Here is a 13,315-nt window from a genome sequence, read left to right on the forward strand (position 1 = left end):
CCCCCCCCCCCCCCCCACCACCACCAGCATCCCCCACCCCACCATCTCCAACTGCCTTGCACTATCATTTCCAGTTGTTTGTATTCACTCCTCTCTACACTGTCTTCTGCTTCCCTTCCCCTGATCATGAGGGCCATCCAGTTGTAATAAAGGTGAAAGACTGTCTCCCCACAGACACCCTCACCCATCCTGGCCACAGGGCTCTATCTGTGCCCTCTCGAAAGTTGACTGACCAGAGTGATGGTGTTTATAACGTGTTGTCAGTCCCACATCATCAGGCAGGAAGGATTTCCTCTTCAAAATGTCTCTCTGAATCCGCCGGGCATGATACCGTCGCTTCCTGGAGGCAGGTAACGTAACAAACGTTAAATCAGAAACAAACCAGGTCCTCATTCAACTACCACCGAGAGAAGAGGGGGCACAGAACCACAGGGAGTACAGGAGATAATCATGGAGTTGCACAGCTCTCCCTGGGGAGCAGCACCCTGCAATTTCACAGCCCTGCACAGTCAGAGGCACTGCCCAGCCTTAGGTGGTGCCAAACCTGCTCTTTGAAATGGCCTAGCAAGATGCTCGGAGCCATCAAAAGCACAATGAATAACCAAGATAAGACAGACAAGCACAGGCTCAAGGCCTAGTGAACCCAGTGGGATTGGTGGTCTGAACTGTATACGTTATAATGGGAGGAATATGACAGGTAGGGGAGATGAACTTAGAGCTTGGAATTATAACTATGATGTTGTAGCTGTTACAGCGACTTGGTTGAGACAAGGACAAGACTGGCAGCTTAATGTTTCTGGATTTAGATGTTTCAGGTGAGATAGGGGTGTAAAAGAGATGGGAGGGGGTTGTGTAACTGATAAGGGAGAATATCACAGCTATACTGAGGGGGCACATCTTGCGCTCATTATAGGTAGAGCTCAGGAACAGGAAGGTACAATTACTTCAATGAGATTGTACTACCGGCCTCCCAATAGCCAGTGGGAGATACAGGAACAGATATGTGGATAGATTTTGGAAAAATGTAAGAACAACAGGATTGTTGTGGTGAGTGATTTTTAACTTGTATTCACTGGGACTCACTTAGTGCCAGGGGTTTGGGTGGGGGGAATTTGTTAGGTCTGTGCAAGAGGGTATTTTGAAACAATATTTAAGTAGTGCAACTGGGGAAGGGGCCATACTAGACCCTGGTATTTGGGAAACAGCCTGGCCAGGTAATCAAAGTTTCAGTGGGGGAGCATTTCAGGAGCAGTGACCATAATTCTCTAAGTTTTAAGTTACTTATGATTAAGGATAAGCGTAGTTCTTAGGTGAAAGTATTGTAGGGAGGTTAACTACCACAACATCAGGCAGAAACTGTGGAATGTAGATTGGAGGCAGCTGTTTGAGCGTATATCCACATCTGGCCTGTGGGGAATCTTAGAAAGGCCAGTTGTTTGGATTCAGGACCATCATGTTCCTGTGAAAATGTAGGATAAGGATGGCAAGATTCAGGAACCTTGGATGACAAGAGAAATTGAGAGTTTAGTCAGAAAGAAAGAGGAGACACTCACAAGGTTTAGGAAACTTTAGACAGACAAAGCCCTTAAAGAATACAAAGACAGCAGGGAAGAACTCAAATTGGGAATTATAAGGGCTAAAAGGGGCCCTGAAATGAATTTGGCAAACAAGATTATGGAAAATCCCACAGTGTTTTATACATATATATGGAGCAAGAGGGTAGCTAGGGAAAGGGTAGGTCCACTCCAGGACAGAGGGATTTATGCATGGATCCGGAGGAAATGGGCAACGTCCTTAACGAATACTTTGGACTGGTATTCACAAAGGGGAAAGACATGGTGGATGGCGAGACTCGGGAGGGGTATGTTAATATTCTAGGTCAAGTCAATATACAAAAGGAGGAATTTTTGGGTATTTTGATAAGTGTTAAGATAGACAAGTCCCCAGGACCTGATGGGATCGATCCCAGAATGCTGAGGGAGGCAGGTGAGGCTCGGTCTTGCGTGAAATCCTTGTGACTGGAAAATAGCCAACATTGTTCCTTTGCTCAAGAAGGGCAACAGGGATAATCCAGGATGAGGAGTCTTGTGTCAGTGGTAGGGAAATTATTGGAGAAGATTCTTAGGGACAGGATTTACTCATGTTTGGAAAAATATGGACTTACTAGCTATAGGCAACATGGTTTTAGTGCTGGGAAGTGACTCTCAAACACGATCGAGATTTTTGAGGAAGTGACATAGATGATTGATGAGGGCAGAGCGGTGAATGTTGTCTGTAAGGCCTTTGGCAAGGTCCCCGATAGCAGGCTTATACAGAAGTGAAGTCACATGGGATCTGCAGTGAGCTGGTAAGATGGATACAGAACTGGAGTAGTCATAGATATGATGTGGAGGTGCCAGTGTTGGACTAGGGTGGATAAAGTCAGAAGTCACACGACACCGGGTCATAGTCCGACAGGTTTATTTGAAATCACAAGCTTTCAGAGCGCTGCTCCTCCATCAGGTGAAGTTTCCTGGTGAAGGAGCAGCGCTTCGAAAGCTTGTGATTTTAAATAAACCTGTCAGACTATAAACTGGTGTCGTGTGATTTCTGACTCAGCCAGAGAAGACAGAGAATAGCGGTGAAAGGGTGTTTTTCTGACTGGAAATCTGTGACCGGTGGTATTCTGCAGGGATTTAGAGCAGAATGTAGGTGGCCTGAGTAGTAAATTTGCAGACTACACAAAGATTGCGGGAGCTGCAGATAGTGAGGAGGATTACCAAAGGATACAGAGAGCAAGATATTGACAGGCTGGAGAAATGGCAGATGGAGTTTAATCCAGACAAATGTGGGGTGATGCATTTTGGAAGATGTAATGCAGGAGGGAAATATACAGTAAATGGCGGAACCCTTGGTAACATCAACATACAGAGGGATCTAAGCATATAGGTCCATGGTTCCCTGAAAGTGGCAACACAAGAGGCTAAGGTGATCAAGAAGGCATATGACAAGCTTGCCTTCATTGTTCAGGGCACAGAGTATAAAAATTGGCAAAGTCCTGTTGCAAACTTTAGTTAGGCCACATGTGGAATATCGTGTACAGCTTTAGCTGCCAGGATGCGGAGGCTTTGCAGAGGGTACAGAAACTGTTTAACAGCATGTTGCCTGGTTTGGAGGGTATTAGCTACGAGGAGAGGTTGGACAAATGTGGTTTGTTTTCACTGAACAATGAAGGATGAGGGGTGACCTGATATAAGTTTACAAACTTATGCGGGGCATGGATAGAATGGATAGTCAGAGTCTTTATCCCAGGGTAGAAATGTCAATTACTGGGGAATATAGGGTGAAAGTTTAACAGAGGTGTGGGAGGTAAATTTTTTTGTTTTACACAGCGGGTGGTAAGTGCCTGGAATGCGCTGCCAGAGGAGATGGTGGAGGCAGATACAATAGCAATATGTAAGAGGCATCTTGACAGATACATGATTAGGTAGGGAATAGAGGGATATAGATCGCATAGAGGCAAAAGGGTTTTAGTTTAGAAAGGTACGTGTCAGCACAATTTTGGTGGGCAGAATTGCCTGTTCCTATGCTGTATTATTCTTTGTGGGAGCCTGTACTCTCCACCCAACCACCCAGCAGCAGTGACCGTTCCCCACCAGGCCACCTCCTTACTCACCAGGAATTCGATAGGATCCCCTTCATCCCACCGTAATTTGGATTCCCATATTTCATGTAATACTGACTCCGTCTCGCTGCTCCCAATTCCTTCCGATCATCTGCAAATCAGTGCAGCTGTCACTAACAGCCCAGGAAAAAGTTCCAACAACTCGACAACTTCCAGAATACTGGAAAGCCCAACCTCGTCCCAAGTACCCACAAAGCCACAGACACAAAGGTACCAGGTTCAATCCTGACACATCATGCCTCTTGGGTTAGTCATGGGGGAATGAATCATCGATTATGGGGACAACGGGAGAGCAGAGTGAGAGAGACAGAGGAAGTGATCCGGACCCCACTCACCTTTTGTGGCAAATCGGAGTTGCAGTTTGTTTCCCTGGGGGGCCCTTATTGCCTGCCGCAAATCATTTCGAAGGATCGAAGCTTGTTCAGCCTGTGACAGTGTGTCCAACTAGCCATGAAAACAAGAGAAATAACTTAAATGGTTCAGTTATTGTTGCTCAGAGCTTGCACCGGCCATGTGTCAAAATAAAATGACCCAAAAGCCTCAAGCTCAGTTGGCCCTGCGCTTGAAACAAGAAACACACGGTACCATTCAGCACACCAGCTTCTGGCTGTTGTCAATGACAACCAGAGATCTGGGCGATGTATTTTCATTCACTCGTGGGACATGGGCATCGCTGGCTGGGCCCAGCATTTATTGCCCGTCCCTAATTGCCTCCCTTGAGAAGGTGGGGATGAACTGCCTTCTTGAACCGCTGCAGTCCATGTGCTGTGGGTTGACCCACAATGCCCTTAGGGAGGGAATATCAGCTTCACAAATGCCAGTACAGGAGCTGGACTGCACAAAGGATGCAGGGAAATGGCCATCAATGCTGAGATGGTTTAGACTGGAGGGGGACTGTTAGAAAAAGCAAAAGGCCGATTTGTTGCCTGGAAGTGTATTTGACAAACTCTGGAGAATAATGGGACACAGAGTGTACTTTGGGGAGTGAAAGAAATTGTATGAAGAAGAGAAATAGGACCTAAAGAAGACCACTCAGCCCCTCCAGTCTGCTCTGCCTCAAGCTTCACTCCTCTTTCCTGCTCTAACCAAATTCTTTGGTTCCCTTTGTGCCAAAAATAAACTATTTCTGACCTGAATAAATGCAACAATTGGTGACATACCTCACTGTCTGTCGTGGTGGCCTTGCATTCCACCTCCTCAGAGTCTCTAGGCTCCTTCTCCAACTCGCCCTCTTCTTCCTCCTCTTCATTGTCAGCCCTCTCAGCCGTCTCCTGCTCACTAGCGCTATCTGCATCAAAACAGGGAGAAATTATTCAGCAGAGAAACATGAACCCTGCAAAGAATTGATCGACAGCAATATGACAGTGGCGTTATAGAGTCATACAGCATGGAAACAAGCCCTTCAGTCCAACCAGTCTACACCGAACATGTTCCCAAACTAAACTAGTCCCACCTGCCTGCGCTTGGCCCATATCCCATCAAACCTTTCCTATTCATGTCTTTTAAATGCTGTAACTGTGTCCAAATCCTCCACGTCATCTGCAGTTCATTCGACACACGAACCACTGTGTAAAAAAAGTTGCCCCTCGTGTCGTTTTTAAATCTTTCTCCTCTCACCTTGAAAATATGTTCCTTAGTTTTGAACACCCCCATCCTAGGGAAAAGACATCTGCCATTCGTCCTGTCTGTACCCCTCATGATTTTATAATTTTTAAAATTATCACTAATCTCGTCCCTCAACCTCCTACACCCCAGTGAAAAAGTCCCAGTCTTTCCCGTATATTTTTTATATCTCAAATCCTCCATTCCTGGTAACATCCTGGTAAATCTTTTCTGAACTCTCTCCAGTTTAATAATACCCTTCCTATAGCAGGGTAACTATAACTGTACACTGTACTCCAGAAGAGGCCTCACCAATGTCCTGTACAACCTCAACATGACGTCCCAACTCCTATACTCAAAGGACTGAGGAATGAAGGCAAGCGTGCTAAATGTCTTCTTTACCAACCTGTCTACCTGTAATGCAAATTTCAAAGAATTATGTACCTGAACCCCTAGGTCTCTCTGTTCTACAACACTACCCAAGGCCCTTCCATTAATTGTATAAATCCTGCCTTTGTTTGTTAGCAGAATGCAATACCTCGCGTTTATCAAAATCAAACTCCATCTGCCACTCCTCAGCCCACTGACCCAATTGGTCAAGGTCTTTTTGCAATCTTAGACAACCTTCTTCACTGTCCACAATACTACCAATTTTAGGGTCATCCACAAACTTACTAACCGTGCCTCCTATATGCTCATCCAAATCGTTTGTATAAATGACAAACAAGAACAGACCCAGCACGAATCCCTGTGGCACACTGCTGGTCAAAGGCCTCCAGTCCAAGGAACAACCCTCCATCACCACAATCCTCTGTCTCCTGCCATAAAGCCAATTATTCGTCTAATTAGTCTACCATGTGTACCTTGTCATAGGCTTTACTAAAGTCCAAGTAAACAACGTCTACCGTTCTGCCCTCATCAAAAAACTCAATCAAGTGTATGAGACACGGCTTCCCTCACACAGTAGGTACAGACCGAGTTAGATCTAACTGAGGTTTGGGCACCTGGCAAATTAAACCTGATTTGCTCTATTGATCGACAACAAGCCAAGTGGATTAAAACAAGGAAATTCAACTTACAATGGAATAAATTCAAGCTGTGTGGCATTGGATGATGTCATCACTGAAGGAAGACAAGGACCTAAGAGTGTAACATCAGAAGTGCATCACATAACAAAAGCACTGACTTACATATCATACCAGTCTGGAGCATTAAACATACCCATGGAGCCACTGAAAGCTGGTCTCAACGTAAAGATGAAAGGTGCTCTGTGTGGGGCACACAGTATCTGGCTATAACTGAGCCACACTGATCAAAATGTTCAGTGTTCTACTTCCTGCTGTTTGCCGAGTTTGTTTATTACAGCTGAGGCTGTGTTGCAGGTTAGGCAACTGACTTCAGCATCCCCAGGAACAGTCCTTGAGATGAGGTGGGGGGTGACAAATAATTGACCACGGTTTGGCCATTTTGATTCCTTGCCCAAGCCCAGCTGGAAAGGGAGAAGAGGGTTCAGAAACGGATTGGGCTGTGGTGCCTTCCAGTATGTTATGCTGCCAACAGTTACTTTTTAGAAAAGACAACTTAGCACAAAGTTTATTCAGAGACACAGATTCTTACAGCACGAGAGGAGGCCATTCAGCCCACTGTGCCTGTGAAAGACATTTCCAATTAGCTTGATCTCACTGCCCTTTTCCCATAGCCCACTAATGCTTTCTATTCTAAATGAACAAGGAGGTATATTTCTGGATGGAAAGATCATATTACCGAAAAAACTGAAGGAGCTGGGGTTCTTTATTCTAAACAACAGTAAGTGACTTTAAAATGTTTGTAGGGATTTGACATTGTAGCCAGTAAGAAAAGTCCACGAGGATACTCTGGCACTGAGCTGATTGCCTATTACCATGTTATAAATACAATACATTGCATGACCAGCTATGACATACATCAGAATGCTTACAGCAAACAATCCAGATTCAAGGCACCAAAATACGGTCTAACAGTGAGTGTGCTCTGGGCCACAGGGAAATTCTTACTGCGCTAGCCTGTTCTCAGGTCCCTGCATAACTACCTCTAATGTATGTACATTTTTCTTAAATAAGGAGACCAAAACTGTGCACAGTATCCAGAAGTGATTGTGTTAATACCCTGTACAAATGCAACAAAACAGCCTTTTATATTCCATTCTCCTTGCAATAAACAATAACATTTCATTTGCCTTCCTAATCACTTGCTGTTTCTGCAGACTAACCTTTTGTGATTAATCCAACAGGACACCCAGATCCCATAGAGTTCTACTATCTCTCTCTCCAGTTAAATAACTTTTCTATTCTTCCTGACAAAATGGACAAATTCACATTTGTCATAGATAGGAGAATGTTACTTAAAGGGATGATGATGGAAAGGCAACAGCAAACATTGAAAGAACACATTAGTGACCTCAACATTTGTTCACTCCTATTGGGTGCAAAAGTAAAATGGGGAAGGTGACCAAACCATGGCTTCCAAGGGAAATTGGAGACAGTATTAGATCCGAGGAAGAGGCATACAAACAACAGACCCGAGGATTGAGAACAGAATTCAACAAAAGAGAACAAGGGGATCAAATGTGAAAGAGAAAATAGAATACAAGAGTAAGCTTGTGGGGAACGTAAAAAAACTGACTGTAAAAGTTTCTATAGGTATGTGAAGACAAAGAGATTGGTGAAGACAAATGTAGGTCCCTTACAGTCAGAAACGGGGGAATTTATAATGGGAAACAAAGAAATGGCTGACCAACTAAATACATACTTTCGTTCTGTCTTCACAAAGAAGGACATATATGAAATGTTGGGGAACACAGGATTTAGAGGGAGGGAGGAACTGAAGGAAATTGATATTAGTCTGGGAATGGTGCTAGGGACATTGATGGGATTGAAGGCAGATAAATCGCAGGCCCTGATAATCTACATCCCACAGTAGCTAAGGTAGTGGCCCTAGAAATAGTTGATGCATTGGTGATCAACTTCCAGATTCTCCAGACCCTTGTGCAATTCCTACAGATAGGAGGAAAGCGAATGTAACCCCTCTATTTAAAAAGTACATCAGAGACACCAGTCACTTGAAGATAAGCTGCAGGTGCAGGAGGCAATGAAGAAGGTAAATGGTATGCTGGCCTTCATAAAGAGTGGATCTGAGTACAGTATCAGGGACGTCGTGCTGAGATTATACAGGGCCTTAGTGAGGCCAAACCTGGAATAGTGTGTGCAGTTTTGGTTTCCTCATCTGAGGAAGGATATCCTTGCTAGAGAGGGAGTGCAGCAAAGGTTTCCCAGGCTGCGGAATTCACTATCACAGAAAACTGACGAGACCAAAACATTGTATCATTCTGAGGAGGAGTTGGATAAAGCACTTGGAGCTAAAGAAATCAAAGAACGTGAGGGAAAAGCAGGAACACGCTATCGAGTCGGATGATCAGTCATGATCATACTGAATGGTGGAGCAGGCTCCAAGGGCTGAATGGCCTACTCTTGCTCCTATTTTCTTTGTTTCTAAGTGCCCTATTATTATCTCGTTAATAATGGATTTGAGCATTTTCCCTCCAACAGACGCTAACTGACCTGCAGCTTTCTGCTTTCCACCTTCCTTCTTTCTTGAACAGAGAAGTCACATTCACTTTTTCCAATCTAATGGGACCTTTCCAGAGTCTCAGGAAGTTCACAAAATTTAAACCAACATATCTGTAGTCTCAGCAGCCATTTACACCAGAGGATGATATCGTCAGGGCCAAAGGACTGGTCAGATTTCAGTTTGAATAATCTACAATATACTTAAGGCCTAGACAGGGCAGGTGCAGGTAACACGTTTCCCCTGGTTGTGGAGTCTAGAACCGGTGGCACCATTTAAAAAGAAGAACGATACAGTGGTTGGTTGGCTCACCGAGCTGGTTTGTTGTTTCGCAGAGGTTTCATTACCCTGCTGGGTAACATCATCAGTGCAGCCTCCGATGAAGCGTCGGTATGTTTTCCGGCCTGGTTTTTAAACTCTGGGGTCCATTGAGCTGGATTACCTCACTTCCGGTTTTCCTTCGTAGCGGAATGTACATGGGGTTGAGTTCTGTGTTTATTAATGGCTTTCTTTGTGGAGTACCAGGCTTCTAGGAATTCCCGTGCCTGTCTCTGCTTAGCTTGTCCCAGGATCTTGGTGTTGTCCCAATCGAACACCAAGATCCTGGGACAAGCAAAGCAGAGACAGGCACGGGAGTTCCTAGAAGCCTGGTACTCCATGAAGAAAGCCATCAACAAACACATAGAACTCAACCCCATATACACTCCGCTACGAAGGAAAACCAGGAGTGAGGCGATCCAGCTCAATGGACCCCAGAGTTTAAAAACCAGGAGGGAAAACACAACAGCACTTCATTGGAGGCTGCACTGATGATAGAACATAGAACATGGAACATTACAGCGCAGTACAGGCCCTTCGGCCCTCGATGTTGCGCCGACCTGTGAAACCAATCTGAAGCCCATCTAACCTAAACTATTCCATTATCATCCATATGTTTATCCAATGACCATTTAAATGCCCTTAAAGTGGGCGAGTCTACTATTTTTGCAGGCAGGGCATTCCACGCCCTTACTACTCTCTGAGTAAAGAACCTACCTCTGACATCTGTCCTATATCTATCCCCCCTCAATTTAAAGCTATGCCCCCTCATGCTAGCCATCACCATCCAAGGAAAAAGGCTCCCACTGTCCACCCTATCTAATCCTCTGACGATCTTGTATGTCTCTATCAAGTCACCTCTTAACCTTCTTCTCTCGAACGAAAACAGCCTCAAAACCCTCAGCCTTTCCTCATAAGACCTTCCCTCCATACCAGGTAACATCCTGGTAAATCTCCTCTGCACCCTTTCCAATGCTTCCACATCCTTCCTATAATGCGGTGACCAGAACTGTACGCAATACTCCAAGTGCGGCCGCACCAGAGTTTTGTACAGCTGCAACATGACCTCATGGCTACGAAACTCAATCCCTCTACCAATAAAACCTAACATACTGTACGCCTTTTTAACAACGCTATCAACCTGGGTGGCAACTTTCAGTGATCTATGCACATGGACACCGAGATCTTTCTGCTCATCCACACTACCAAGAATCTTACCATTAGCCCAGTACTCTGTATTCCTGTTACTCCTTCCAAAGTGAATCACCTCACACTTTTCCGCATTAAACTCCATTTGCCACCTCTCAGCCCAGCTCTGCAGCTTATCTATGTCCCTCTGTAACCTACAACATCCTTCCGCACTATCCACAACTCCACCAACTTTGGTGTCATCCGCAAATTTACTAACCCATCCTTCTACGCCCTCATCCAGGTCATTTATAAAAATGACAAACAGCAGTGGCCCCAAAACAGATCCTTGAGGTACACCACTAGTAACTGAACTCCAGGATGAACATTTCCCATCAACCACCACCCTCTGTCTTCTTACAGCTAGCCAATTTCTGATCCAAACCGCTAAATCACCCTCAATCCCATGCCTCCGTATTTTCTGCAATAGCCTACCATGGGGAACCTTATCAAACGCTTTACTGAAATCCAAATACACCACATCAACCGCTTTACCCTCATCCACCTGTTTGGTCACCTTCTCGAAGAACTCAATAAGGTTTGTGAGGCACGACCTACCCTTCACAAAACCGTGTTGACTATCCCTAATCAAATTATTCCTTTCTAGATGATTATAAATCCTATCTCTTATAATCCTTTCCAACACTTTACCCACAACCGAAGTAAGGCTCACTGGTCTATAATTACCAGGGTTGTCTCTACTCCCCTTCTTGAACAAGGGGACAACATTTGCAAGTCTCCAGTCTTCTGGCACTATTCCTGTAGACAATGACGACATAAAGATCAAAGCCAAAGGCTCTGCAATCTCCTCTCTAGCTTCCCAGAGAATCCTAGGATAAATCCCATCTGGCCCAGGGGACTTATCTATTTTCACACCTTCCAGAATTGCTAACACCTCCTCCTTATGAACCTCAATCCCGTCTAGTCTAATAGACTGTATCTCAGTATTCTCCTCGACTACATTGTCTTTTTCCTGCGTGAATACTGACGAAAAATATTCATTTAGCACCTCTCCTATCTCTTCGGACTCCACGCACAACTTCCCACTACTGTCCTTGACCGGCCCCAGTCTTACTCTAGTCATTAAATGTTACCCAGCAGGGTAATGGCGGTGAGCCAACCAACCACAATATCCACAACCCGAGCTACAAATCTACTCTAAAACCTAAGAGAGATATAGTTTAAGGTCAAAGTGAGAAGATTTTTATTTTGCTCAGAGGGTTGTGTACCTTTGCAACTCTCAATCTGAGCAAGCTGTGAATGCTCCATCTTTGAGAGTGGGTAAAGTGTGATGAATGCTTGAATATCAATGGTGTAAAGCGTTGAGAACAGTGAGAGTAAAAAGTACTGAACTGTTTGATCAGACATGATTGTATTAAATGGCAGAGCAGGCTCCAAGTGCTAAATGGCCTCCTCCTGTTACTATACTGCCTTTCACCTCTGGGTTCGTAATGATTTCTGGGATATTATTTCTATCGTCTGCAGTTAAAATAGGTGCAAAATCCCTGTTCAGTTCATCTGCCATTTCCTTATTTTTCATCCTTAATTCCCCAGACTCATTCTGTACAGACCAATGCTCACTTTACACATTTTTCCCTTTTAAATGCTTGTAGAAACTCCCACTATCTGTTTTTATATTTCTAACTAGCTTTCTCTCATACTCTTACTCCCCTCCTTATCAATATTTCAGTCTTTCATTGTGGTTCTTACATATTCTGTCCAAACAGATGACCAGTCACTCATCTTAGTGGATTTGTGTGTTTGCTTTCAGTTTGATGTTATAATTAACTTCCTGACTTAGACACAGATGGGCAAGTCCTTCCCTTAGAATCTTTTTCTCACTGTAATGTACTTTTCTGGAGTGTTCTAAGATACCTTCATTTCTAATGGCCTGTTCTATAACCAGACCTTGCAGTGCACTTTAGCCAGGTGTTTTCATGTCCTCATAACTGCCCTTATTTAAGTTTAAACCACTAGTGTTTGATCCACCCTTCTGCCTCTGAAACTAAATTTGAAATTCAATCACATTATGATCATTACTGCCGGGGTCGGGGGGGGTGGTGCTTTTAAATCACGGGGTCATTAATGTACCTTGTCCCGTTGCACATTACTGGGTCCAGTCCTTGCTCTGGTTGACTATAGTACATGCTGTTCTAGGAACACAGGAACAGGAGTAGGCCATTCAATCCCTCAACCTTTTGCACCATTCAATGCGATCAGGGCCGATTTGTGGCCTACCTTAGATAAATTTTTGTCAATCAATCACAGATTTAAAACTAAGAAACTGTTCCAAAATCATCCCATGAAAGCCATCATCCAGGTCACTCTTACCAATCGGATTCATCCACCTGTAGGTAGAGTAAATTCATTCATGAATTAATTGGCAGGCATTACCTTGCTTTATAGAGTTGAGTTTGCCTCTGACTGCAGCCTGAGACTGGGCACTGGTATTTGCATCTAAACCAACACTCAGATTTATCATGGCGCGTGCAGCTGTGACGTCATCCAGCCATACTACGTTACCTAGGAAACATTCAAGCAACGATACTTTCAGAAATGAGACCAAAATAGCATAAGGAGCCACTTCGGTCTACTTGTACACTGGGGCTCCATCTCCCAATACAACAGCTCAATCATCATCTCTCGACTGGCATTAATTAGGACACGCCAATGTACTAATAAAGTATTTCAGAAGTGCAGAGCAATGTGGCATTATGACATAGGAAATGTAGTAGACAAATACACACAAACAGCAATGTTGATGGACCTGGGATACTGGGAGGACCAACCTGCTCTTCTTCAAAATAGTGACCATGGGATCTTCTGCGACCATGTAAGGGTGGACAGAGCCCTTAGCTTATCATCTCATCAAACACACATCAACGAAAGCACAGCGCTCCCTCAGCGCTGACCCTCCGACAGCGCGGCGCTCCCTCAGCG

The 13,315-nt window shown here is 44.5% G+C and overlaps 1 protein-coding gene across 1 annotated transcript in view; it reads right to left on the reverse strand.

Moving 5' to 3' along the window:
* Window positions 1-13,315, reverse strand: part of ncbp3 (nuclear cap binding subunit 3) — a 36,279-nt gene that overhangs the window by 8,173 nt on the left and 14,791 nt on the right. Inside the window, exons 6-10 of the mRNA XM_048612328.1 lie at window positions 12,770-12,898; window positions 4,825-4,952; window positions 4,000-4,108; window positions 3,656-3,755; window positions 234-340 (exon numbers count right to left, since the gene is read on the reverse strand). Of these exons, the coding sequence (XP_048468285.1) occupies window positions 234-340; window positions 3,656-3,755; window positions 4,000-4,108; window positions 4,825-4,952; window positions 12,770-12,898 (573 nt within the window). The remainder of the gene's footprint in view (window positions 1-233; window positions 341-3,655; window positions 3,756-3,999; window positions 4,109-4,824; window positions 4,953-12,769; window positions 12,899-13,315) is intronic.

The sequence above is a fragment of the Rhincodon typus genome, chromosome 26 (assembly GCF_021869965.1).
Source record: "Rhincodon typus isolate 14 chromosome 26, sRhiTyp1.1, whole genome shotgun sequence".
Taxonomy (NCBI): Eukaryota; Metazoa; Chordata; class Chondrichthyes; order Orectolobiformes; family Rhincodontidae; genus Rhincodon; species Rhincodon typus.